At 41.0% G+C, this 27673-nt stretch overlaps 1 protein-coding gene across 3 annotated transcripts in view; it reads right to left on the bottom strand.

Moving 5' to 3' along the window:
- MYOM1 (myomesin 1) overlaps positions 1-27673 on the bottom strand; it is a 155043-nt gene that overhangs the window by 22900 nt on the left and 104470 nt on the right. For all 3 annotated transcript variants that reach the window (XM_028480285.2, XM_028480286.2, XM_007126750.4), the window contains 6 exons: positions 24739-24865; positions 20887-21071; positions 16585-16699; positions 7005-7161; positions 4886-4992; positions 4724-4768 (listed from right to left, as the gene is read on the bottom strand). In XM_028480285.2, coding sequence (XP_028336086.1) covers positions 4724-4768; positions 4886-4992; positions 7005-7161; positions 16585-16699; positions 20887-21071; positions 24739-24865 — 736 coding nt within the window. The remainder of the gene's footprint in view (positions 1-4723; positions 4769-4885; positions 4993-7004; positions 7162-16584; positions 16700-20886; positions 21072-24738; positions 24866-27673) is intronic.

Here is a 27673-nt window from a genome sequence, read left to right as displayed (position 1 = left end):
CCCAGTAGTTCAAGGTCAGCTACAAACAAACTGTGATGTGAGGCAGTTCACTTCGCATCTCTGGGCCTCACTTGACTCATTTGTAAATGGATGGAATTGAACTGAATGTCCTAATTGACCAGGATATTTTCCTGCTCCAACATTCTATGATTTAATTACTTCAAAATATTTTGAAAAAGAGTTCAATTTGATTTTTTTCAACAATTTAACTCACTTTGGAGGTTTTTAAAAATGTTTTAAAAAATGAATCTTAAGAAAGAATTAATTTTGATTACATATATAAGATGAACCAGCTTGTCATTTAAACCCTATCCATCCCAATGGTATACCAGTTCATTTAAGTTCTTAGATCAAGCAAAATTTTTCAGATGCAAATAAGCAAGTCATTATCAAGAAGCTATATTAAAATATAGCATGGCTTGCTTCACATAGAAAGTAAGGAACCATGTGATATCTCTGATTTACACCTGTATCGCTTAAGCCATTTGAACATGAGTGAAATTTTTAAAAATTTGGCTGACATCTCTCAAAATCTGTTTCTAAATTTCTTGTAACTTGAAAATGTTCTCTACAAAGGCTCCTCCAAGCCAACAGATCTGTATCAGAGGTGGCTCCTGGGCATCCTTTGTGGAACAAGATGGTTGTTTCTCAAAGTTTTGTAGTCCTTCACTTCTGTTAGGGGAAATCACCCTTTGCTTTCTCTCAACTATTCTTAAATATATCTCAAAATTTTAGCTATGCTACATTTTAAATTATAAGCTTTAATTATAAGCTTGGTATAAACTTGTATGAAATGTACATTAATGTTTTTTGTATTTATCCTAAAACTACCCTTTTCAAGCTTCAAGGAATGCCTTTCCTTTGCACTATTCCATATTCATTGTGAAACTCAGTTATAGAGTCATTCCATGCAGAGCTGAAAGGAGGCTCAGACATCATCTACTGAGGGTGTCCCCTGTGGACAGAGAAGGGCCACACCTTGATCAAGGACAGTTATCTACCCCTAAAACCTTGTGTTCCTCACCTGCTAACATGGATATTATCTGCCTCACAAGGCCACCAAGAGTGAATATGGTACCAGAATACACTGAGCCACTGTGAATAATGACCGCTGCTCGAGAAAGGAGTTCTCTTTCTCCCCTGATTTTACTGATGACAAAACTCAGCCTCAGGAAAGCTTAGTAACATATCTGGGTAGCAGAGCTGAGACCAGGGTTGTTCCCTCTATTCTGTGCTCTTATGGTCCTGGCCATCCACTCTGAAGAACACTAGTGGTTTTCCAGTAAGAGCAGATCAGCAACAGACCCCAGGGTGGTGAGAGCAGAGGCTAAGTTTTCTCCCTACAGGATGCTCCTGCTTGCTACCAGTAAGTCTTGAGGGGAATAGAGAGTAGAATCTCTTCCAGAAACATCTGGAAATCTCACTCTAGGGAATCTAATACATGAGTGATGCAGTTACTAAGAAGCTCAGTGTGGCGGCGGTGGGGAGGGGACACGCTCCCACGCTCTACTGGAAGCCTCCAGATCCCTTAATGTTCATGGTCCTCTCTGAGTAATGGGGCCATTGTCTGGGGAGCACTGGACACCAGGATGCACACACAGAAACAGCCCATGTCCTGGTTAGTGTCAGACCACCTGGGCTTATGCCCAGGTACCAGCTGTGTACCTCTGGTCTAATTACTTAACCTCTCTGTGCCTCACTTTCTTCATCTCTCAAATTAAATCACCATAGTAGTGACCCTTTTAAGGTCATTGTGGAGTTTGATGACATTCTGTTTAAGCATCCTATAAACAGCATATAATAAATTAATATTTTGGTGACTCTTCCTTCAGTTGTTTAAACAATACCCTATAACCACCAATTGTATGTTATATTTACACCTAAGAGGACATACCAGATAGATAAAATTTATGTATACGTGCTTGTGTATGTCTGTACTCATAGAGTATAATATATACAAGTGGGATAATAACCAATGTCTACAAATAAAAACATATATTATGCAGGATGTTTTTGTTTCTGTTTTTTTTTAGGTGAAAAGTATATTTATTTAGAGAGATACACATTCCGTAGACAGAATGTGGTCCATCTCAAAAGGCGAGAGGCCTGCAGGATGTTGTTGATACTGAAGTATATCTCCCACCATCCCCCCCATATACCTTGAATTTTAGATACACACACACACATATGTTTTTGATATATATATATATATATATATACACACACACACACATATATATTCAAATACACTGCCTCTCTACACTGCAATTTAGTATCACTACCGGCAAGACAGACTAGGTTATTTTCTATTTTTAGCTTTATATATTTCAATTTTTTCCTTCTGCTCAGCCCAAAATTTCCTTAGGCTCTTTTCTCTGGCAGTTAATTTGCTCCAGCAAAATATCTGTCATTTGTCGGTTTAAGGCATATGTTTAGTGGTTTTCAAAATATTTTTGAAAACAGCTTAAAACAGGAGAATTTACTGTGCCAAGGGATAATAAAGGAACAGCACACTCTTTATTATACTCTGTAAGAGACGAGACCAGTTAAGACCTTACAAAATCTCAAGAAAATGGCTATGTGTCAACATATACTAAAAGGAAGTGGGTATAAATTGAGAAATTGGATATGCTGCCTTGACCCTATCATCAGATCTCTGAAAATATTCATGCAGTGACCTGGCTGATCCAACAGTGGCTGGGGAGAGAAAAGTACTGGAGCTGTGATACTTTAAACATTGCTTCAATGGGTTCACGGGAGCTCCCTCCGGTTGGGAGAGTCATACCTGCACATCAGAGTTTTTAACACATTTTGGGGTTCTCTCTGTGCCGACCCAAATGCCACACCTGATCTCTAATAGTAGGGTACCTGAGTTTGCTGCTACCCCTTCTCCTAGAACCAACAACTAAAGTGCTTATGCTCATACAGAATAAAATATCTCAGCATAAATGACAGTGACAGCAGGCAATTACTGTCGGCACGTCCATATGATCATTGAACTTCAGGGAGGCTGGGCACCTCCAATTCAACAGTAACACCCCAACTTCTCTCATCTCCATCCTTTAAGCTAAATGTGAATGTGTTTGGACCAGCTGTTGCCTAGACACTTTGTCAATGTTTACTGTCTGACTAACTAGATTAGATTAGTAGGTGCTGCTGTTTCTGTTTCACGTTGTAGACAAGTGCGAGCATTCACAGGCTCCAGCTGTGCTCGGCACGGTGACCCTCTCCTCCACTCCCCTCTTCATGGCCCCGGGAACATGAAGGGAGGACATCAGTGTGACTGGCAGACAGCTCTTCTGCAAGTGGGTTTTTCTAGGTCACTCTTCTGTTTCAATGAACATTTATGTTTTCCCTGAAGAGTTCAGGATTAACCAACGCCCTGTTGATTGTCTCTCACAGCCCCTCTATGTCGTGGGTGCTGTGAACAATTACAACAGCCATTCCTGGAAAAGACACCAGGCAATGGGGAAATTGGGATGAGGTGCTCAGGTTCACAGAGTACAGAACAAAGACTTAGTCCAGGCCAAACCTCTGCCTTCCATACAATTTTAAAAAGAATAACTTTTAAGACACTATTCTTGGTGTTACTTTTCCAGTTTGATGGTGAATAAGCTTACAGACGAGAAACGGTTCTCCCCTAGAATTCAGAAAGCCTGCTTTCTGCGTTCACACTCCACAGGCACCCCACTGTGCTTTGTTGAATAAAGCTGGTTTTGAGAACATTCCAGCCGAGGCCAATAGTCACCAACACCCAGCCTCACCATCAAACATGCATTCCTTGGGAATGTGAGAGAGGTCAGACAACTAGTTTTAAGCAGTGTTTGTTTTTAAATCACAGCTCTGCTGAGAATTTCAGGAAAGCTGTAGACCCTCGCCCTAGAAAAATGCACATCTACAAACACACAACGTTTTGCCTATAGTTTGGGGTCAGGGTTCCTGAAACTCCTGTATTAGTGAAGAAGTTATATTTTAGGGATTAAGGAATGAAAAAAATTCCTGATTTAAAAGAATGAGTGATGCTATCACTCTTTGGTTTTTCAAACTCTAAGGTGTAACTTTCTGGATGCTTCACTACTTTGGCCAGTGTGTACCAATGGGCAAGAGATCCTATCAGGCCAGTGGAACTTTCTGAGTATCGTTTCAGACTTCTTTGTCTTCTCTTAGGTGTCAACTCTGGAATTTAATCTTTTATGTAGAAGGTGCTTCCTTGAAGGGTTTTTAGATAGTTCATAGGGATTCTTTTTCTGATCAAGGCATCTTTACCGTATTTTCCAGGAGTTTAAAATGTTAGGTACTGTCTTTATTTAGAGGTATGGTTCTTCTATTAAATGCTAACATTAAACTGCTTAGGAAGAGATCAGTTCGCCTAAAAGACATACAAATTAATGTATCCAGGAGATATGTGTGTGTGTGTGTGTGTGTGTGTGTGTGTATAAAGTTCCAAAATATGTAGGCAAAAGGTGAAGAATGTAATTGGTCAGCTGTTACACCTATGTAACCCGATAGTGCTCTATGTAACAGAGCATGGGATATATCTTCTATGTTAGTGTTCTTTGTATCTCTGGAGAACAAGGACAAAGATAAAAGCAGCCCTTTGGAAAGTGCATCTGCAGCTACCAATATATGCTCCATTATATGTTCTCAAGAGCCTCTTCTCTTGATCCTGTCAGAAATGTGTAGTGGGATGGCTAAACTCTGTGAATGTACTGTGGACACTTACTTGGGAACTTGTGTTCTTGGCTGAGAGCAAGTAAACGTTTCAATTCTGTAGGGAGAAAAAGAGAACAATTAGAGCTTGAATGACTAAAACAAAAGTCACTTGATCCTGGAGAATCACTGAGAAATCAAAGCAGACTCGTGAATGAACTGATTTTTCACTTACCTTGCTCATCTATCAAGTAGCTTGACGCTATTCCATCAGTGTCTGTTACATCGCAGGAGTAGATGCCCAAGTCTTCCATCCCGAGGTCTTTGAAGGTCATTTTCGTCCTTCAGAACAGAATAATTTTATAAGAAGAGAGGCCGTGTGGGGTCTGAGGACCTGCACCCTGGCCGGTCTCTAGGCATTTGCACGTCTGCTCCCTTCACGTGAAGCACTTGTTCTGTCCCCCTTGCTGACCTAAAGCCCACTCATTCTTGCTGCTTCTGGGAAGACTTTCCTGATCTCCTCCTATGGGATGATGGTGACGGGAGGGGAACGAGTACAAATCTCCCATCCCCAAGCTATGATGCATATCGATGCACATCCCAAATAAAGATATTTTTAGCTGATCAACCCTTGCTGGGCAGCCTGAAATTTTTCTTCTTCACAGGGCAGAACCTCCTGATGCCTCTCTTATGTCAACCCTGCACTTCCTGTTTTGGAGGTTATCACATGGCATCGGTATTGCCTAGTTCATTAACTATATACCTCCACTGAATGCCTTTTGGGACAAGATCTGTTTTGTTCACTGCTGTGTCCTCCGGCCTCCATACCTTGTCTGGCACATAATATGTGCCTAATAAATACTTGTGGAATGAATGAATGAATGAATGGGTCAGTGGTCTAGTTCGCTTTGTTTTCTAACTTTGGTGAGTCACATTGCTGGTCAGGGTCTAAGATCACCCAAACATTTATAGGTTAGTCAAGGAAAAACAATTTATAGTTTGATTGTCTTTCCTTTGACCAAAATTATGTTTCACTTCAAGGACCTTACAGCATAGTTACAGCAGAACGTCTTTTAATTATTAATATATTCAGTATTTCTTTGCTGTTTTCCAACAAAATTACTATTTCTTTCTTTTATTTTTGAGCTTTATTGGGCTTTTGTAATAGAAATAATACTTAGGAATATTTTGCTTTACCAAATATAATCCAATCTGGTTGGCACTATAAAGATATGAAGCTTGATAAGTAAGGTGAAATAAAAAGAAATCTTGAGGCTGAAAGGAAGTAACAGATCATAAAATTAATCTCCTTCACTCTCTTCTGTTTTACAGAAAAAGAAATCCAAGGTCCATGGAATTAAAAGCTGCCCCAGGTCACACAGCCGGCTCCTGGTAGAGCTGGAACTAGAGCTCATCTCTCCTGCACTTCCCATACAGAGTTCTTTCCAGTACAGTATTGTGTCGCTCACAAGTGGTGGTGAAAAAAGCAGAAAAGATTATACCCAATCCGTTTAATTTACCATAACTTGAATCAGCAAGTTCTTCCTTAACCCCTCCCTATAAGCATCCTCACCATTACTTAAGATTTCAAAATTCTGTGAATACTGAGAATCATCTTTGAAGTTCACTTTTATGCCAATTAAAGCTTTTCTTACATCATAAACGATGCCAACTAAAAATTGCTGCTCGCCATCTGCTTCTACAAGGATGAAGTCATTAGCCACTGCAGTCGCTGACCTTCAACACACCCTGAAAGGGGTTCAGGGTGGAGATCAGGAATGAGGCACTCTGTGCTCTGGAAAAACTGGCAGAACAGGCCTTCAGATAGTTAGGTATTTTTCAGGAGATTTTATGAGACCAATTTCTTGTATCTTCTCATATCTAGAAAAGCACTAAAATCATTGATGGAGACATCAGCTCCTCGTGACTAGCAGCAAGCTTCTGTCAAAACGTGTGCTTTCACCACGTTGGTGAAACGTCCCCCGTCACCAAAATCACTTCTATACTGACTTTCCTCCTTACCTTTTCGGAGCAGTTCCTCAGAGCTATCTGAGATGCTGTCTCCTGGGCTATTGTCCTCATTTTGCCCCAAATAAAACTTAAGTCATAACTCTCACGTTGTGCATTTTTTTTTCAGTCGACAGTGAGATACATATGAGAAAATACTTTAAACAGACTAATGTGAAAAGTATTTTATAAGGATTGTTATTTTTTAAGGTTTATACTGGTTATCACTTTTTACATTTCCAGTTATAAAATATTTGTGATTTCATTCTCTTATTTGAAATGGAAAGCATACTTCATCCTCCTTTCATGAAAAGGAGACCCATAGTTAGGATTGAAACGGTGCGTACTTGTTGCCTTTGCTTTCAACCTCTAATCGTGGAGACTCCTCCGTGGAGACATAATCTTTGGACCAGGTGAACTCAGAATTTGGAGCCATCTGATCACATTCGAAGTTCAAGGAAATGACTCCATCATCATCGACATTTACAACAACCTCTTTGGTTCCTAGAAGATCAAAAACAAGGCACTGATAGTTCCTGGTAGAAGTCAATCACATAAGAATTCCTTACCTTGGGATCCTTTACTGTAGCCTTAAAGCAGGGTCTTGAGCCTGTGCAAGCAAAAAGCCCCAACTGCTCTCTGCAACTGACAATCCTGCTACAATTCAACTTTTGTGTTGTGACAGAATTAAATGAATGTACCATGTTTCTTAGGTAGTGCTAACATCATGGACAGTACTGTTTGTTCAGGGCTGAAGAAAATTGGTTGACGTGACCCGTGGGACACTTAATGGAGTATGTTGACCATAATAAGAAGGACAAGGCAGCCTTGGGAGAAAGGAAAGTTGAATGGTCCTTATCAGGGCCTAATTCATGACTTTTGCTTCAATATTACCCATATCTAACTAGTCATCAAGAAAGGATAGATAAGAGATAAAGAAACCAAAGGGAAATTGAAGGGGAGAAAGTAGAGGTAGTAATAACTGCCTATATTCACATGTTCAAAGTTTGTAAACCATTTAAGAATGAAAAAAAACTCCATGGAAACAAGTTCTGCTGATCAGGTAATCATAAATTAATCTAAAGATACCATTCTAGACTAGAACGATAGAAACCTAGAAATGACTGTTATTGAACTTTATGGAAATGAATTTCAAGAGATTCAAATGTTTCAAGATTAGTTTTTGGATTTTAAAAGAAAACAATAAGTTAATATTTTGAGGGATTTTTTTGAGGGTTATAATAAATTACATTTGCATTCAATATAGCAATTCAAAGAGTGTATATAGCATATAAAATGTTCACATCTCTGTTCACATCTCTAAATCCAATTTAAAAGGTAAAATGTTCTTCTCAAATTGCCATTCATTCAATTACCAGTCTACACTTAGTTTGTTTCCATACATTAGGAAAAATATATTTAATTTCAGAAAGGTATAGCTTTATTTTTTTTAAAGTATAAAAAAAAAACCTTTCAGTAGATACTTCCCAAGTGATGAAAGATTTTCTCTTCTAGATTGAATCATTCAATAAAACTTGTCAGGGGAAAAACAATTGCAAGACTCCTCTCAGGCGAAGGGCAAAACAAAACGAGTTCCTAAAGAGTGATTGGTGACATTAGGATGTTGGTTCCTAAGCCTGGCAGTTGGTCTAATTTGTGTCCTTATTGATAGTAATGTGTGCTTCAACTATAAACCTCCAAAAAGTGATTTTTAACACATAGAAAACTTAGAGAAGACTAATTCTAGGAGATTTTTTAAAATTACTTTTTAAAAAATAAAGGGTTATTTTCACATTTGGCTATATAGATAAACAGAAATAAAGATCAATTAAAGATTTGATTTTTCCTAAGTGAAATGTCCCCCATGTATTACTTTTAAGGGTTGTGTCTACTCCATTGGAAGTCACAGACCATGTTTTATTTCTATTCCCAGTAACACATGACTAATCCTTACATTAGGATTAATGTATAACATTGTATAACAAATAACGAACAAGTTATTTAAGAAAAGACTGACACCTAAGAAGCTGAGGTTTAGATGGTATTATAATACACAGCATAAATGAATCACAGAGAGTATAAATGGAAAATTTTCTGAATATCTGTATTGTTATAAAGAGGAAAGGAGAAGTAATGAAGTTGACTAAACCTTTCTTGCTATTTACATAATGTCTATTTTGGGGGCATGACAGATTGTTCATATTAATCATTCATTGGTTTATTTGTAATTTCTTTAAAAAGGAAGTGAATCATCCATATGCCTGCTGTTTATTATGTTGGAGGTATGACTTAAGTTTACAGCAGAAAACAATATCGCTTAGCTTAAGAGTCTTGATTTTTACTAAAGTGAAAGATTTGACTTTTCTACAAAGGAGTCATAAAACAGAAAGCATATGAACAATATAATTAGCTTGGCTTTTCTCTCAATTACATGGATAACCTTTGTACCGTAACACTTCACTCATTTGGAATCTTGCCCAAGACCAAGAAGTAATGAAAACAAGTCTCTAAGAGCCAGTGCTGATGTGACAAAGTCCACGCACTAGTATTCCTGAACACTCACTGGTGAATTCCATAGACCGTCACTTGGAATCTCTACTTAGCTTGAGATGATTCTAACAAGCTTAGTTGGTCAGTTTCTCTCAGTAGATTGAACCCAAAAAAGAGAGGAAAGTAAGAAGCTACTATCATCAGGAAAATGACAGCAGGAGAGGAAGCAGAAAACTAAAAAGCAGGCACAAAGACATTATTTAGTAGAGGGACAAACAGCTCCTCACCCCATAAGACGTCACTGTATTGTAACACTGGGCAATAAATAAGGTGGATACTTATGGCTCTGAGTCATACAGAAAAAGGTAAATGAGATTAAGTATATTGCATCCAAGAAGTATGAAAGGTAGGTACTGAAAAGTGTAATCTATTTTATGAGAATTTTCATCAAAGAGTCTTAGAATGAAATTTTAAATAATTGATGCTCTAGCAGTAAATTCTCAGGTAAATGGAACTACTGGGTATTTAAAACAATACCTTTTTCAGGTTTCTGAATGACCAGATTTGGTCCCAAACCCATGCAACTTAGAGAATAGAAAAACCCTGCTTAGTTGCTGTCTCAGTTGCCTCAGCTATTAAGAGAAGGATATAGAGCTGCCTCATTGAATTATTCTGGGCAATTAATTTTGGTAAAGTACCTGGAGATCTTTGTGACAGTATGAAATGAAACAAAAGATGTTATTTTTAAGTCCCAGGCAATATGTGTGTTTCCACTTTAACCTATGAGTTTTACATCATTACTTTGTAGCTGGGTTCTAATGTAAAAAAATGTAATAATTTATACTTTTAGAAAACAACATGGTATTTTTTGAAAGTCTTAGATCAAAATTTGTGATTTGAAATTAAGTAATTGCCTGGAGGGGCAAAATAAAAAGTAGGGATTAGATGTAAAGTCAACTAGTATCTGAGAGAGTTGTGCTCATCTGTGCAGCTTTTCTTGATTAATCATATCAAATCAGGACATGGTAGACAATACCAGTAGTGGATAAAAGAGAGGCATGAACATTTCCTCAATTTATGCTCACATAATTGTTGCTATGATGGGTGCTATTTGTTGATTTATTTAAATAAAGGGAAAAAAATTAAAACTCTCTTCCATACTTCTGTTTTAAAAATCAAATACTCATCTTAATGAGTATTTGATTAATTTTCAGTTTTCAAAAAGTTGCACTGGTTGTTTATTTTATCAAGAACAGTGTTAAATTCTACAAGGGCAGGGCTTTTGTCTTTCATATTTTCCATACATATTTACACATGCCAGGCACTGGACTGAAAAAACAGATTTAAATGAGAAATGTCAGTTTAGAATTGCAATATTTATTTCATTGGAACTAGTCTTATTAAAGCTTAAGCATAACACCAATATTTTGATAAACAGACAAGATAAAAAAACAACAACAAAGAAAACATTCTAGTCGCAGTGGGTTTCCTACTTATGCTCAGAATTTAAAGCTTGATCTCCTTCCTGACAAACAGTGATGCTGTCAACTAGCTGAAAGTGTCACTCTGAAAGTGATCATAATCACAAGATTTTGAAAATTAAAATTTACTGAAAATAATTGAAATACTAGTTTTCTAGGCACATTTCTTACGCTCCACAAAAATTCTCTTTAGAAAATAATGTTTAGTCAAAATAACTTACTATTACAAAGAAAGAACACAGTTTCAACAGTATCACTGTATAAATATAGAACAAGGTTATTGTCTTAAAATGATTATGGCAACAAGTTATAGCTTGTTCCCTATTTGTTACATGAATTACAATGCTAATGCCCTCATACTCTTTCAACATGGCTTTTCAAATTCAAAGCCTTCTGTTACTGTTCAGCTTTAATTAATTGGTTAACATAGTTCTTTGAATAAAAGTGTTTTTAGAGAGTGACTTAGTAGACCAAGTATTTTATAATAATATCTATAATGGGAAATGGAATTGAAGTTGCCTTGGATAAAAGGTAGACTCTTCCTGCATTCTGGGTTTATATATAGAGGAAGTCATTTTTGGAAAATACATAGATTCATAGATTCCTCTTTGTGTAATAAAGAAGGTAATTATGTTTATCTGGAAAGGACATTTTTCCACATATTAAAATCTAAGAGGAATTAATAGTGGCGTTCCTTAAATGAAGGGATCCTGGATACATCATGGGCAAAAAATTCTAGTGAGATTTTACAAAAGATACATGACATTGAAATGGATGATTCTTTTTATAAGTGCTCTAGGAAAACCAAGAGCAATGTAATGACAACATTTCTAAGAGGCCCCAGGCTAGTCCACAACTACACCTGTAGAGATTAACTTGGTGCAGCGTCAGAGTGAAAGAGGTGCAGCTACAACACCCTCAAATTTTCTTTTTAGAATGTCTCACGGCCTGAGTTTTTGCCAAGCACTGAGCTGCTGTCAATCCATGGTTGAACTCATAAATGTCTAAAGAGACACATTCACTAAATTTGACTAAAACATGAGCAGAATGGTTCTGATATTTAACAGGCAGGCAGCAAGTTTGATGTTCTGCTGTCAAAGTAATGGAATCCCTATGGATATTCTCATCTAGATGAAAGGCCATCTCACTTTCCCACAGAGTTCAGCTGGGAAAGTGGACCAAAGTTTGTCAGGACTTAGATTTTTCTCAAAAACAACCTTTGAATCTATTCAAGAATATGAAGAATTCAGTTAAGAGCAGAGGAGATTTGGCTATAGAAAATGAAGGAGATAATTCTGGTCTGAAAAGGAATTAAGAAGAGTTGTCTCTAGTCAGCTGCCCCAACCCTAAACAAATCCTTAATGAGGACATAGAGGAATACTGGATTGCGTGGAATGGCATTTTAATGGTCCCTCCAGGCTTGCCACTACCCCCAGTAAGTGAATGGGTTAAAGTACAGCCCAGGGCTAAAATGAACTTTTTGGAAATTAACTCCAGCCCACTTTTCTCTCCCTTCCAAATAATGATTTTTAAAAAAGATAAAATTTAAAAGTGGGAATTCATCTTCCCACACATTTCATAATCTGATGTGAGAATTTTCTCATATAATTTAGTCTTTTATATCTGCATTAATAGGTCACTTTTATAAGTTTTATTCTTTGTCCTTCTCCATGGTGTGCGTGAGTGAGTGTGTGTGTGTGTGTGCGTGTGTGTGTGTGTGGTGTTTAAAAAAACTGGAGAGTGGGACAGAACAGAAGCAGACAGAAGTGAACAAATGTAATCGGCTGCGTGCAACGCTGAGGTCCCCTATGTGGAAGACAGGACCGCTGGCTGACCCACCAGCGGTCCTGGTGCTACATCAGGGCCTCCACTGGGCCTCTCCCAACTCACCCTTCATAACCAGGACATTCATTACGAGATATTAGGGTTAGGTTTACATGCTGTGGCTGCAAAACAGAGTCACACTCTCTCGCCAAAACATGGTAGCCATTCATTATTTTTTTCATCTATACACTAGGTACTAGGCTATCGACATATATAGAGAAAAAAAAGTTCCTATTTTGAAGGAGACCACAATCTAATGCACAGTTCACAAACCCTGAATTTCATACTTGAATTACCCAAAAAACTAAACAAACAAACAAAAATGAACCTATGCCCAGGCTCAGTCCTGGAGACTCTGATTTAATTGGTCTGGAGTAGTCTAGAATGGAGTCAGTATTTTCAAAAAGTTCCTGGCATGATTCTAATGCAATGTACTGTCAAGGTTGAAAACTACTTTGCTAATGGGTGAAAGAGAGCAGGTAGTGAGCAAATATAAGTGAAGTTTTCTAAATTAGCCAGTTGAGCTAATCTTTAATAGTCAGCCTGGCTTCCTGCTTCAGAACCCTTCAAAGCTCCACCTCAAGGCCACTGAGCATTCTCAGCCCTACCAGGTTCTATAACCGATCAATTTTCAGAAACTGGGGTTGGTTAGTAGGTTGTCAACTCAATCCCAGCTCATTATTCCTTCTGGAGTTCCGTTCTTCTAACCTGCCTTTCTCTTGCTGAGAAGGCCTAACTTCCAATAACTCAGTTCCTGCTCGGGTCTCTGCCTGGGTCTGGGTTCTCCTGCCCCTCACCTCAGTTCTCCTGCCTGTTGCTGGGTCTCTGGTAAGAACACCTGCAGCCTGTTCTTCCAGTTATTTGTTGCCCTCCAGATCACCTGCCACACCTTGGCAGGTCTCTCTCTTGCCTCCCGTCTGATCTGGTTCACTTTGTCTCCACCTACAGCCCAGACCTGATACAATCAACATAGATACTGTTTGAAAAATATCAAATATCAAGACTAGAAGTGCCTCTCATGTACCAACAAATCTACTCTAAATATTTTCCAGCTTATTCTTCTTACAGGCTTGTTTAGCTACTAGATTTCTTGGTAAGGCACGGCACACTTAGTCCATTTTGATCCTCATTACCAGCATGATCAGACTTTGCAGTAGTGGCTGAGCTACATCTGCTGGCATTTTCATCAACTACAAAGGGAGACCAGTCACCCTACCAACACCAGTGGATTAGGTTAACTTTTAACTGGAATTCAAATTGCACTTGAGGTATCTTGTTAGGTGTCTTTGAGGTTTGCTGTTACATGATAAGCTTTATTCTCTATCTGAAATTTTAGTAATGTGTTCCAAAAGGAGTTGTCCTTCTGAAATAGCAATCCAAGTTTCACGTTCCAAACCTTGAAACTGATAACAGATCCCACCCCGCCCCCAACCCCGGCCCCAAACATTTTAGCATAAAATAAATACATGGTTAAAAGTAATATATTGGTATTTAATAAAGTTAATAAATACAAACAACCTTAGGCTACATACAAGTTTTTACAGGGATTTTTGAAGCCTTAACACCTGTTTATAGCTTATTCCTCTATGGGAAATATTTTGTGAACCTCTAAGCTCTCATCATGCCGTGCTGTAAACTGTTTTTCCACTAGCTCATAAGCCCAGTGGACAGTGACAATGTCACATTACTCGTGGTGCCCACACAGCACCTGGCATGAAGCAGGTGTTCAGGAAACACATGGTGCAGGAATGAATGTGTCTGTTGCGTATGGAACCAGCCCCAGTGTCCTGGGTTTGGGGTCCTTCATGGCGATGCTTCAAGTCAAGCATCTTGACTCTGTGCCTCCCAGGATTTTTTCCCAGGCTTGAGCCAGTGGTTCTTGAGCTGGTTAATCTGCTGTTGTTTAGTCTGCAGCTGCTGTTTGTAGTTATATTCTGGGAATGGAATGGCCACAGAATGACTTTGGGTGCCTTGTTCCAAACCAGTGAAACAAAACTCTCCCCCAGGAGCTCACCAGCAGACTCTTTTCTGATGGTAAAGTTGCCACCGTGGTGGCTTTACTAACGTCCTGACTGGCCACCTGCCATTCCAAGGGTTATTGATGAGAAAACAAGAAATCAATTTAAGCTTTCCTTAGTCAATCAGATTTGGGTTCCACTGCTTAAAGGGTGCTTTAACCTATCAATGACTAGATAGTTTATTTGTGTAATAATCTAAATGTTCTAACAAGGGCAGCCTCACAGTTGGGCTCTTCTGCATATCTATTGGCACTCTATATATCTGCACAGTTGGCACCTGAAGGGTCTGATTTCTATAGGAATGTGTGTCCTCATGTCTTCGTGTGTCATCTTTTACCTGGCATTTGGGTCCCTAGCATTTTTCTATTTTCTCATGAAGTTTTGCAAGGAGTACTTATATGAGGTATGGCACTCTGTCCAGACACACCTACCACACTTTGGTATAAGAAGGTCACTTCTGGGCTTCCCTGGTGGTGCAGTGGTTGAGAATCTGCCTGCCAATGCAGAGGACACGGGATCGATTCCTGGTCTGGGAAGGTTCCACATGCCGCGGAGCAACTAGGCCCGTGCGCCACAACTACAGAGCCTGCGCGTCTGGAGTTTGTGCTCCGCAACAAGAGAGGCCGCAATAGTGAGAGGCCTGCGCATCGCGATGAAGAGTGGCCCCCGCTCGCCCCAACTAGAGAAAGCCCTCGCACAGAAACGAAGACCCAACACAGCCAAAAATAAATAAATAAATAAATAATTTTTTTTTTTTTAAAAAAAGGTCACTTCTGTCGCACCTGGTGCTAGAGGGTAGTTACAGGAGTAGATGAAAGAAGTTTATGAAGTAATAGGATGAAAGGGGCAGGTACTTCCTCAAAGGATACATTAGATATTCTTTTCAAGCAGCATGAAGTGAGAGCAGAGTTTTCTATGTTTACATTCTTTTCTCATCATAAAAACAAATATTACATTATATATCTGCTCTTTATTTCAGTCTGAAAATAGGAATGGATTAAAGTGAGAGTGCTTGGACTAGAATGAATATAAACTTAAAATAACTGGTTAATACTTTTTTTTTATCCTCTTTCATTTCCAGTGGTTTCCTTCATGCAACTTTAATGAACTGAAATTTGTAACTTTGAAAAGGAGATTAAATGACAAAATAAGTATTATGTAATGATCTGAAACTACTTGCACAGTGAACACTGTAAACTTTGTTCACATAATAAAGGGAAAGACTGTCTTTCCTAGTCCAATCGTGGCATCTTGAAACTGGGAAGTGAGGCTGCCTCAACTCTATAGATCATTCAATTAGGACCGCTGTTAGTTTAATCCAGGGGTCAGCAAACTATGGCTTGTGGGCTAAATCTGGCCCATTGCCTCTTTTTGTACGGCCTGCAAGCTAAGAATGGTTTTTACATTTTTAAACAGCTTTTAAAAATAAAAAGAAGATTAATATTTCAAAACCTGAAAACTAGTTATAATTCAAATTTCATAATGCATGTAATGTATCATATTACATAATGCATATATCAAGCACAATAAAGTTTTATTGGCACATAGCCATGCTCACTAATTTATGTATTGTCTGTGGCTGCTTTTGTGCCACAGCAGAGTTGAGGATTGTTACAGGGACCATATAACCATAGAGTTGAAAATATTTACTATCTGGCCCTTCACAGAAAAAGTTTTCTGTCCCCTGGTTTAATTTAGTAGCTACAATTATATAAATCCTACTTTTGTTTAAGGATCATGCTTGCTACCTGGGCTGTTCCAGCTTCCTCTGTGATGGGAAAATATTCTTGTGGGAATTAATGGCCATAGTATAATAGGAATAACGTCCCAGGAATGTATGCTTTAAACAGTTGGTCCAGAAAGCATAATTTGATCAAGAACTTCCCTGTTTTTAAGTATGAACCAGAGTAGCCCTGGACCACTTCAAACCTGGCTCACCCCTGCCCTAAGGTCCTGTGATGGGGTAAATGATTGTCATGTCCTACGGTCATACTTATCAATCATTCGGCTAGCATACAGTGATGATTTTGAAAATGAGGAAAAGCATAGAAGTAAGGTTGAATGTTATTTTGGTATCTTACACAGATGAGATTAACAAAAAAGTAAAAGCCCACCTGGACGGGTTTCTGCCACAACAGGCCCAGCAAGGTCAGACGGCTTCCCGACACCTGCCTGGTTTACGGCTCGGACTCGGAACACATAGCTGACACCCTCTTTGAGGCCTTGCACCTGGAAGAAGCAGGTATAGAAGTGATGGGTGCTTTGTGTCATTTGAACAGAAGTGCCCTTCCTCTGTGGTGGCGATACAATTACACAGCACAAAGGGCACAGGACTTGGGTTCTGAACTTCATTCTGTCAAAGACTGCGTGTGGCTTCAGCTAAGATTTTCTTCTCTCTGGACCATGTGTAAGTAGACATTTCCAAGATCCCTTGAAACTCAGATGCTGTTTCTTTTTTAGATAATTTAATGGCCACCAGCATCAGAAACAGAAGACTGATACAGGCATGCTTTAAAGGTGTTAGCCACCTTATTCTTTGGTCAAAAGACAAATTACAAAGTGCTCAGAAGAGCTTATATGCTGCCCTTTTTTTCCTGATCCTTTTGAGACATTCCATGAATAATTTCAGATAAAATTTCTGACAAGAGAGGGGAATTACAAGCATGGATCACAGATCATGGATCACTTTCCATTTGTTTAAAAGTATGTTAAAGCACTAGAACAAAAACAAACAAAAATTGTCCCTATAAATATAATACAGCTATTTCTCACTAAACAGACAAGCAGGGACTTCCCTGGTGGCACAGTGGTTGGGAATCCACCTGCCAATGCAGGGGATGTGGGTTTGAGCACTGGTCCGGGAGGATCCCACATGCCGCGGAGCAACTGAGCCCGTGCTCCACAACTACTGAGCCTGCACTCTGGAGCCCGCAAGCCACAACTACTGAGCCTGCATGCCACAACTACTGAAGCCCGTGCACCTAGAGCCCATGCTCTGCAACAAGAGAAGCCACCACAATGAGAAGCCTGTGCACTGCAATGAAGAGTAGCCCCCGCTCGCTGCAACTAGAGAAAGCCCACATGCAGCAATGAAGACCCAACGCAACCAAAAATAAATACATAAATAAATAAATTTTTTAAAAACGATAAAACCTTTAAAAATAAATAAATAGACAAGCAATTAACATGATTGTGAATTTTAGTAATTTGTGAATAGTCAAATATATTCAAATTCCAAATCCTCACATTTTCAATCATCAGGAAGATGTGGCTGAGGACCTATATTATATGTGTGCCACCGAGCTAGAGTTACAAGAGCATAAGAGAAGTAAAAAACATATACAATATGTTTTTATACGACAGTCCCACTTCATAATTTTTTGTGACTTTCTTTGGGTTCAGCACAGTCTCATTAGTATTACAAATACTGTCAATATTTTACAAAAATTATCTCTTCCTTTTTAGAACATGTGACTTTTAAAAGCTATATTGTATTTTAAGAAGGAGTTTATTACACACAAAGGGCACAATTTTTTCCCATAGTGTTGTGATGGAGATTAACAGCCAAAATGGGATTTAAATCAAGCAAAGCTAGAATATACTTATTCAACTAAGTGAAGTGTTTGTGACCATGTATTTAGATGAGCTATGTATTAAACTGTTGAGGTTTTAATCTAATTATTTAATTGTATTGTGTTTAGGGTAACAGAATGTCACTACTTATATAGTGATAGCTTTCACTGGAGCTAATGGATTTTTGAAATGAATTTTAATCCGTAAATGAATGTAGGCACAGGCTAAATGCATAAGAGTTTGATGTATTTAAATTCTATACTTAGAAATAATGCCAGGCAACTGTGGATCTACAGAAAGGAACAGAAACATTTCCTTATTGTGATAAAAATAGACCAGTTGCCAGGTACCTGCCACATCTGCACCTGCCACTTAGGTAATATGTGGCTGTGAGTCAGATTTCTGCCAACACAGCACAGGAAGTGAATCCACATCCTAGTGTCTAGTCACTGAGGTGACAGGCACACCCCTCCACTCTTCCATCACTGCAGGGGCAATGACTGCTGGCTTAAAGCACTAGAGATGCATAATCTATATCCCCCACCCCTTCCAATTATTCAGTCCCTCTCACCACATTGTCTCAGCAGATGGTAATTACCAATCAAGAAGGAAGCATGAGCTCTGTTGGTTAAACCTTCTGGTGGATAGTAATGCATCTTTCACTCTCTCTAGGAACCCCTAGACACTCAGTGCTAACGTGAATGGGGGTGCTTCTGGCAGAAACCAGTTAGGCCATTATGTTCCAGTGCCATGGTGCTAAAATCTCCTGTTCCTGGAGCTATATGTCATTTCCTCACTTAAATTTGACAGATTAAACTTTTTAACATGCACATTTTTTCTCCATTTCAGGGCTGAAACTTTTCTGAATATGAAACATCTGGAAAAGTGACTCCACATCAAAATGGGTGGGGACTATAGGACATCTCTACTTTTCTTCTTTATGCCTTTACTGCTTGAATTTGTCATCATAAGCATGCATCTGTTTTATAATCAGAAAAATCAGTAATTCTATTTTTGCTTTAAAAATTGTGGCCAGAGGCTTCCCTGGTGGCGCAGTGGTTGGGAGTCCGCCTGCCGATGCAGGGGACGCGGGTTCGTGCCCCGGTCCAGGAGGATCCCACGTGCCGCAGAGCGGCTGGGCCCGTGAGCCGTGGCCGCTGGGCCTGCGCATCCGGAGCCTGTGCTCCGCGGTGGAAGAAGCCACAGGGGTGAGAGCCCCACGTACCGAAAAAAAAAAACAACAAAAAACTGTGGCCAAACTCTAAGGTCATTTCCTTACAGAAAGTTCGTCTCCTAGTTTGTGAGGGGCACTCAACCTCAGTCTCTCTCTTCCCCCTAAATTTGCCTTTCTTCTTTGTTTTTAAAAAAATGAGTGACATTAACCATTCTTTGATGTGTTTAAACTCCATTATTTTCTCTTCCTACTCATTTTTCCTGGGCTCTTGGTCCCCTTTGCTTGGCTTCTCACTCTCACTTGGTTTCCCGTGAGTAGGGCTCCTGGGATCCTGTGCTATGGCAGATGGAGGATTTGGAGGTCATGCTGACCATAAGCACACACCACCACCATCTAGGATGTGTCCGACCTTTGTTTTACACTGGCCTTTGGGGATGTCTTTGTATCTAGAGGCCTCCTGACTTCTCTGGACAGCCAAACAGCATCCTAGGCCCCAGACCTTCCTTGACCTTTTCTCTTCCCCATGAAATGTGACCTTCCTTATCTCCTCATGGTTTTGTAAGGGGCTGGAGAGTTTACTGGCACGTGTGAAGCTGAGTTAATGGCATGTTGGATGTAATGGTTTAAGGGTCATCTCTCCTGGAGGGTACATTTACATTTTTTTATAGGGACCCCAGAGAGTGGCTGCCCTAACCCCAGAGAGTGGCTGACAAATGGTATGGACTTTAGTGGCAGGTTCACAAGAGAAATCTCTTAAACCAGGTATACTCTGAAAATCCTCCAAGGCCCACGCCCTGGGTGGTGTCATATTCTGCCAACAGATAAGGCTGCACACCGAATGCACTGTGAAGCTTTCTGTTTGACTGTGGTCATACAGTCACACTTCATTGTACATAACAAGAAGTGGAGTCATATTCCCCACTGTTTCTGAGGCCTTGTTGTAGATTCAGGGTCTCCAGATGCCACTGCTGACAATAGGGAGAAATATTCTTTTGAGATTTCCATTTGGTACTAGTGAGAGAGTCAGCGGCTAGAGCAGAACAGTCTCTGGCAGATAGAGTTAGAAACTGGTTCAGTTGGAACACTCTAGAGGAACCTGGAAGGCAGTGACATGGAGAAGGGTGAAGACAAGGTCAAGAGTTGAGGCAACTCATTCCTCTGGCGCCTGAGAGCTCACGTGAGCACAGGGGTGAGGGGGTAGGGGAGGTAAGGCCGACCACGACTCAAAAGGATCAGCAGTTAAAGGCTTACAGGCGTGAACTCCATGAAAATAACACCCTCAAATCAAAAGCCACCCTCAAAAAAATTCGAGGTAGGAATGAGAAAGTCCCCTTTTGGAGATGGTAGCATCTTAAGACTGTAAGTAGCAAAAATGTGAGGTGGGTAAGTGGAGACGAGGAGGGATAGAAGAGGGAGGAGGGATATTTTCTAAAGCCAGGCAAAGGGATTTGGATCAAATTACAAGCAAATTGTTTTAAGCATCAGAAACATTCCCCCAAACCTCACCACTGCCAAATGGAATCCTACCAGGATCCCAACACATGACACAGACCAACGCTGAGATGCTCTGCTTTATCTCACTGACTTTAAAGTTAACCTCGTTAGAAGAAGCTTTTTTCTTAAAAAAAAAATATATATATATTTTCTCAAACTGTGAGCATCCTCTTACCCTCAGATATGTGTTTTTCAGAGCCGCCTCATTGAGTCCTCGCCACTGGTCCTCTTTGGCACTGGCCTCCTTCACGTCCACAAAGTAACCAGTGACCGGAGTCCGTCCCGAGTGGATAGGAGGCTTCCACTGCAGAACCAGGGAGGTTTTCCTGACTTCACTGTACTTGAGACTGTGCGGTGGTCCTGAGAGGGAAAGAGAGACTGATGCGTAACAATCATAATGGAGATAAGAAAACTCCAATATGTGTAAACATAGAACCACATTTAAGGTCTTAAAGCTGAATCTGATGCTGGTGTTCTTCTTTTGTAAAATCTACTACTCCCATGGAAACAGGTATTCTGTGCTCATTTCATATCAAGTTTCCTCAACAGCTCTATATCAGCCTATTAAGATCCTTTACGGGCAGCAAGTGGTTAAGGCCAGTTCAGGGTGCCTTCCAGCAGCTGGATGAAGCCTTGCCCTCAGGCTGTCCTCAGGCCTGTGTTCCTCACCTTTTATCAGAACAGTTTAATTTGGTTGCAGATTCAGTTTCAGATTATTTTTGGATGACAATCTGAAAATGCCCCCAAATCTCAATTATGACGAAGAAAGCAACTCTCTTTGATGGCTTATGAATATAGAAAAAAATATATATTGCAAAATATATATCCCTCCCTCACTGGAGGGATATCTTTCCCGTAAAGCATATATCCCATATAGGGGTAAAAACAAACTACAATTGTGGTTACAAAGAACTTTCACCAAAACAAATACAATCAATCCCATGGGCCCTGAATCTATGCTAAACCCTATCAGGTACTTTACATTCTTTTATCTCACCCATCCCTAAGACAATTAACAGAAAGCTCAGAGACGCCAAGGAACTTGATCAACCTGTTCAGGAAGGAAGCCAAATACTTCCTGTGTGTGCTCTTTGCACTCTTGGGCGAGTCCCATCTACTCACTGATGGCCTGCATCTTTGCATGACTACCAGCTGCTATGAAGGTGATAAAGTTATTTATTTTCTTTCTTTATTTTTTTAAAGGATAAAGTCAGATTTGCACTTTATTTATTTATTTAAATTTATTTATTTATTTATTGGCTGCTTTGGGTCTTCGTTGCTGCGCGCGGTCTTTCTCTAGTTGTTGCGAGCGGGGGCTACTCTTTGTTGTGGTGCACGGGCTTCTCATTGCTGTGGCTTCTCTTTGTTACAGAGCACAGGCTCTAGGCACGCGGGCTGCAGTAGTTGTGGCTCACAGGCTCTAGAGCGCAGGCTCAGTAGTTGTGGCTCACAGGCTTAGTTGCTCTGTAGCATATGGCATCTTCCCGGACCAGGGCTTGAACCCGTGTCTCCTGCATTGGCAGGTGGATTCTTAACTGCTGCGCCACTAGGGAAGTCCCTTTATTTTCTTTTCTCTTTCCTTTTTTTTTTTTTAAATAACAACTGGTTTCTAACCAACCAATCAAAAGCACCTGAACTGATTCACAGTGGCCTGAGAGCCAACTACAAGCACAGACTCCATCATGCTATGCTTTGGCATTTTGCAATTGCTCACTCAGTGTTTTTTGGGCCCTTTACCTCAGCTTAATGGTCACTGGCAATGAGTCATCCTTGTCTCCTGATGATGCCTTCTGTGGAAATAGGTTTAAATAACACCAGTACCTTACCCTGGTGTGGAGTGCTCTGTTTTGCAAAGGGCTTTTATGACCATTGTCCTGTGTCATCCTTAGGAGCCAGAGAGGCATCCAAACAGGCAGCACCAACCCTTTCTTCCAGAGAAGGACCACTGTGCTGCTGCTTCCTACCCCCTCGTGTCTTGGAATAAGCAGACCTAGTTTCCAACCCTAACTGCCACTTATTACCTGTGTGACCTCCTGGGTATCATTTAACCTGAGTCTGTTTCTTCATCCGACAAAATGTCCTAAATGCTCTCACCTATCATCAGGCTTTCTTTTTTTTTTTCTTTTTTTTTGTGGTACGCGGGCCTCTCACCGCCGTGGCCTCTCCCGTCGCGGAGCATAGGCTCCGGACGTGCAGACCCAGCGGCCATGGCCCACGGGCCCAGCTGCTCCGCAGCATGTGGGATCCTCCCAGACTGGGGCATGAACCCGCGTCCCCCGCATCGGCAGGCGGGCTCTCAACCACTGCGCCACCAGGGAAGCCCCCATCAGGCTTTCTTGATTCATGGCTGGCCCAACACTTCTCAGTGAGTCAAGGGTGAATCTGGGAAAAGAGAGGCCGTGGGGGTGGAGGACTGCCCCGTTCACTTCTCCTCTGAGTTGGGAGCACTCACCCTGCAACCTCTTTTGCTAACTATATCTCTGTCTATGAAACCATTTTCCACAGGTCTGCTCAGAATTTCTTGGTCTGTGGTCATTCACATTTTAACTTTATTCAGGAATTGCAAGAATTTAAAAACAGACCCACTTTTGTGTAGGTGGCAGAAGGAACTTAAGAAATATCTCCGGCTTCAAGAAGGCGAAAAGAAAGCCAGTGTGTTTGCCTCTTGTATTAACTGAAGGTGAATGAACTCTTGAACTTCTCTTGAGTTTCTCTGGTAATCTTTTTATTCACACCTGACAGAGATGTGATGCAGATGGACGCTCACTAAGTGAAGGCAAAAAAGATGGTTCTCCAAAGGCACTAGGGTTGCAAATAGAGGAAGCGGATGGCACTGGGGGCATGGCTGGGTCCACCCAGTGTGCCCAGTGTGGCCTGGTGTTCTAACATGGTTGGAGCCAGTGCCGTAGCAGTTGTTATACAAGCTGAATATCCAACCCAAGTGGGAGAATTTAGTCATTCTGTGGCACTAAAGTATTTGGGTCTTTGAAGTTAGTGCCATTGGAAGCACAATAAAACCATCCACTAGGGACTTCCCTGGCAGTCCAGTGGTTAAGACTCCGCCTTCCAATTCAGGGGGCATAGGTTCAATCCCTGGTCGGGGAATTAAGGCCCCCCATGCCGTGTGGTGAGGTCAAAAATTAAAAAACAAAAAGCAAAACAAAAAAAGCCCATCCACTGACTACGTTGCTAGTCTGACTCTTAATGACTTAGTAAATTTGTTAGTATTCAGTCTTTACATTTGTTCACTGTTGTAGCTGTGTAAGAGTTAAAAGCAGAGGTAAATGTTTCTGGCTTCTCCTCACTTTCTTCCCTGCCCCGTCAACCACCCTCTATGACAACCTCCAAAGGAGAGCATTTCCAGTCTGGTTCCAGGATCTTTATTGTGATGCAGAGTTGGGAAAAAGTTGACATAGAGAGAAAGGACTGGAGAGGTAAGTGGAGAGATCTAAGAGGTGGGAGGCCAGGACTTAAGCCCTAGGCAGGCATGTTAGGTCCCCTGTATGTACAGAGAAGAGCTGGGAGCAAGGGAGGAGGAGACCACAGGAAGGAGGCCACAGAGGCTGGGGCTGAGGAGATGGGGGAGGGAGGCTGATAAATGAGATGCTCTAGAGCAGTGGGAGAATGCACAACTCCGGAGTGCCGGAAGACATTTTTGAGAAATTTTGCTGGGGAATGTGAATTGGATGCCCTTTAATGGCCTTGAAGAAGAGACGCAAAGATTAGCATTCCTTTTGAATAATCAAGTGGCAGTCGAACTGTGTGCTTCCGTCCATCCTACTCCATGCAGAGGCTGAGCCATGGGGACTCTAGGATTTATTTGGAATATAAGACATTTATACTCAGTTTTATATTGGTACCTATTGTTTCATAGTACTGTAGAAATATTTAATGTAAACACAAGGGGCTGAGAGAATTTGTCTCCCTTAGAAGCTGTATATGTAGTACTTAAATTTAGTTCCAGGTTGTAGGTTCCATTGGAAGAAACTCTGAGCCTCAGTGCTGAGACATAGTCTTCCTGGTTTACCTGGAACAGCAATGGTCCACTCTTCACATTTGAAGCTTGCGCTTTCTGCCGAGGGTGCTCCCAAGCCAGCGATGTTCAAGGCTGCCACTTGGAACTGATATACCATGTTCTCCTTCAAGTTGCTAATCTGCAACATGGACAACATCATGGATAGTGAACGTTTCAGGTTTGTTTTTCTAGTGGTTCAACATTTTATTTATTTACCTCCTGTGTTGGACATACTCTAGGGTGACCCCCCAATGAGTCACACCCTTCTGTAATCTCCCCTTGCATTGGAGTGAAACCTGAGACTTGCTTCTAGCCAACAGAACATGGCAGGGGTATTGGAATATGAGTCCTGTAATTGTATTATATCATATGGCAAAGGAGGAGGGATATTTCAGATGTAATTAAGATCCCTAATCAGTTGATTTTGAGTTAATCAAAAGGGAGATAGATTATCCTGGGTGCACCTGACTATGATATTGTGATTTATAATAAGACATATATATTTGGTTTTTGTCCCCATTTCTGGCACAGAGCTCCTAAAACACTTGGAATTTCCTAAGTGATGAGACTTATAAAGTATCTTTTGTTGTGTTAATGAGGTGACTTTTGGAAAACACCTAAGGATGGGGACTGGTTGCCAAGGGAACCAATCATGTGATTAGCCGGTGGGAACTTTCAGCCTCATCCCAGACCTCTGGACCTCCAGGGAGGGAAGATGGGCTAGAGATTGAGTTCAATCACAAATGGCCAATGATTTAATCAAGGGAGTCCATGTAATGAAGCCTCCACAAAACCCCAAAAGAGCAGGGTTCAGACAGCTTCCAGGTTGGTGAACACATGGAGGTGCTGGGACAGTGGTGGACTGGAGAGAGGATGGAAGCTCCATGCCCGTTTCCCATATCTTGCCCTATCAGTCTCCTCTATCTGGCTGTTTCTGATTTATACCTTTTATAATAAACTGATAATCTGGTAAGTAAAATGTTTCTCTGAGGTCTGTGAGCCACTCTAGTTAATTAATCAAACTCAAGGAGGAGGTTGTGGGAAACTGATTTATAGTCTGTCAGTCAGAAGCACAGGTGACATCCTGGACTTTCAACTGGCATCTGAAGTGGGGGCAGGGTTATTCTTGAGGGACTGAACCCTTTACATGTGGGACCTGAGTCTATCTTCAGGAAGACAGTGTCAGAATTGAGTTAAATTGTAGGACACCCAGCTGGTGTCCGAGAAGTGTTGTGAGCGTGAAGCAGTGTAAGAGCAAAGGAGAAACACACAGGAGGGAGAGTGAGTTTTTCCAAAGGACCGACTTAATCAGATAGAAACTCTTAAAATGGGGTTTGGGCCCTGCCTAAAGAGAAACACTGTCCTGATGGCCTTGAAGAAGCAAATACTGTTTTTCAAACTGCTTAGCCACTCACATTTGGAGAAGGACAGCCTCTAGGAGCTGAGAGTCTCAGACCTACAGCTGCAAGGAACTGAATTCTGCCAACAGCAGTGAGCTTAGAAGAGGAACTCGAGTTCCAGATGAGAATGCAGTCCAGCTGAAACCTAGGTTGCAGCCTTGTGAGACCCTGAGCAGAAGACCCAGCTAAGCCGTGCCTAGACTCCTGACTCAAGGAAACTGTGATACCACAAACAGGGACAGTTTGTGGTAGTTTGTTACACAGCAACAGAAAACGAATGAATGTACAGATGAAAATTAAATGAATTCTAATCTTGGAATCAAAATACTCAAATTCTTGTAATATTCCTGCTCTTTACTGAGTGACCTCATATTTTCTTATCCCTCAGTATGAACTGGGTTGTTGTGGGGGTAAATATATGTAGTAAAATAATAAATGTGAAAACATTTGCAAAATAGAAATGATGGAACGTATTAATGTGAAAAAAATCCATGAACTAGGCTTTAAAAGAGGAGACAATGAGTAGAAGAACGTGCTCTCACTCCCTCTTGCAAGAACACCAGAATCACAACTAACTGCTGAACAATCATCGACAGGAAGACACTGGAACTCACCAAAAAAGATACCCCACATCCAAAGACAAAGGAGAAGCCACAATGAGATGGTAGGAGGGGCGCAATCACAATAAAATCAAATCCCATAACTGCTGGGTGGGTGAGTCACAAACTGGAGAACAGTTATACCACAGAAGTCCACCCACTGGAGTGAAGGTTCTGAGCCCCACGTAGGGCTTCCTAATCTGGGGGTCCGGCAATGGGAGGAGGAATTCCTAGAGAATCAGACTTTGAAGGCACGCGGGATTTGATTGCAGGACTTCGACAGGACTGGGGGAAACAGAGACTCCACTCTTAGAGGGCACACACAAAGTAGTGTGCGCATTGGGACCCAGGGGAAGGAGCAGTGACCCCACAGGAGACTGAACCAGACCTACCTGCTAGTGTTGGAGGGTCTTCTGCATAGGCGGGGTGTGGCTGTGTCTCACGGTGAGGACAAGGACACTGGCAGCAGAAGTTCTGGGAAGTACTCCTTGGCGTGAGCCCTCCCAGAGTCTGCCATTAGCCCCACCAAAGAGCCTGGGTAGGCTCCAGTGTTGGGACGCCTCAGGCCAAACAACCAACAGGGAGGGAACCCAGCCCCACCCATCAGCAGACAAGTGGATTAAAGCTTTACTGAGCTCTGCCCACCAAAGCAACAGCCAACTCTACCCACCACCAGTCCCGGCCATCAGGAAACTTGCACAAGCCTCTTAGATAGCCTCAACCACCAGAGGGCAGAGAGCAGAAGCAGGAAGAACTACAATCCTGCAGCCTGGGGAACAAAAACCATATTCACAGAAAGATGAAAAAGGCAGAGGGCTATGTACCAGATGAAGGAACAAGATGAAACCCCAGAAAAAAGATCGAGAAGATGCAAGCAATGTTTAAGACCTAGAAGAATAAAAGAACAAACAAACAGAGATGAACAACACAATAACTGAAATGAAAACT

This window comes from Physeter macrocephalus, chromosome 19, assembly GCF_002837175.3.
Source record: "Physeter macrocephalus isolate SW-GA chromosome 19, ASM283717v5, whole genome shotgun sequence".
Taxonomy (NCBI): Eukaryota; Metazoa; Chordata; class Mammalia; order Artiodactyla; family Physeteridae; genus Physeter; species Physeter macrocephalus.
This window is presented reverse-complemented; position numbering and strand designations above follow the sequence as displayed.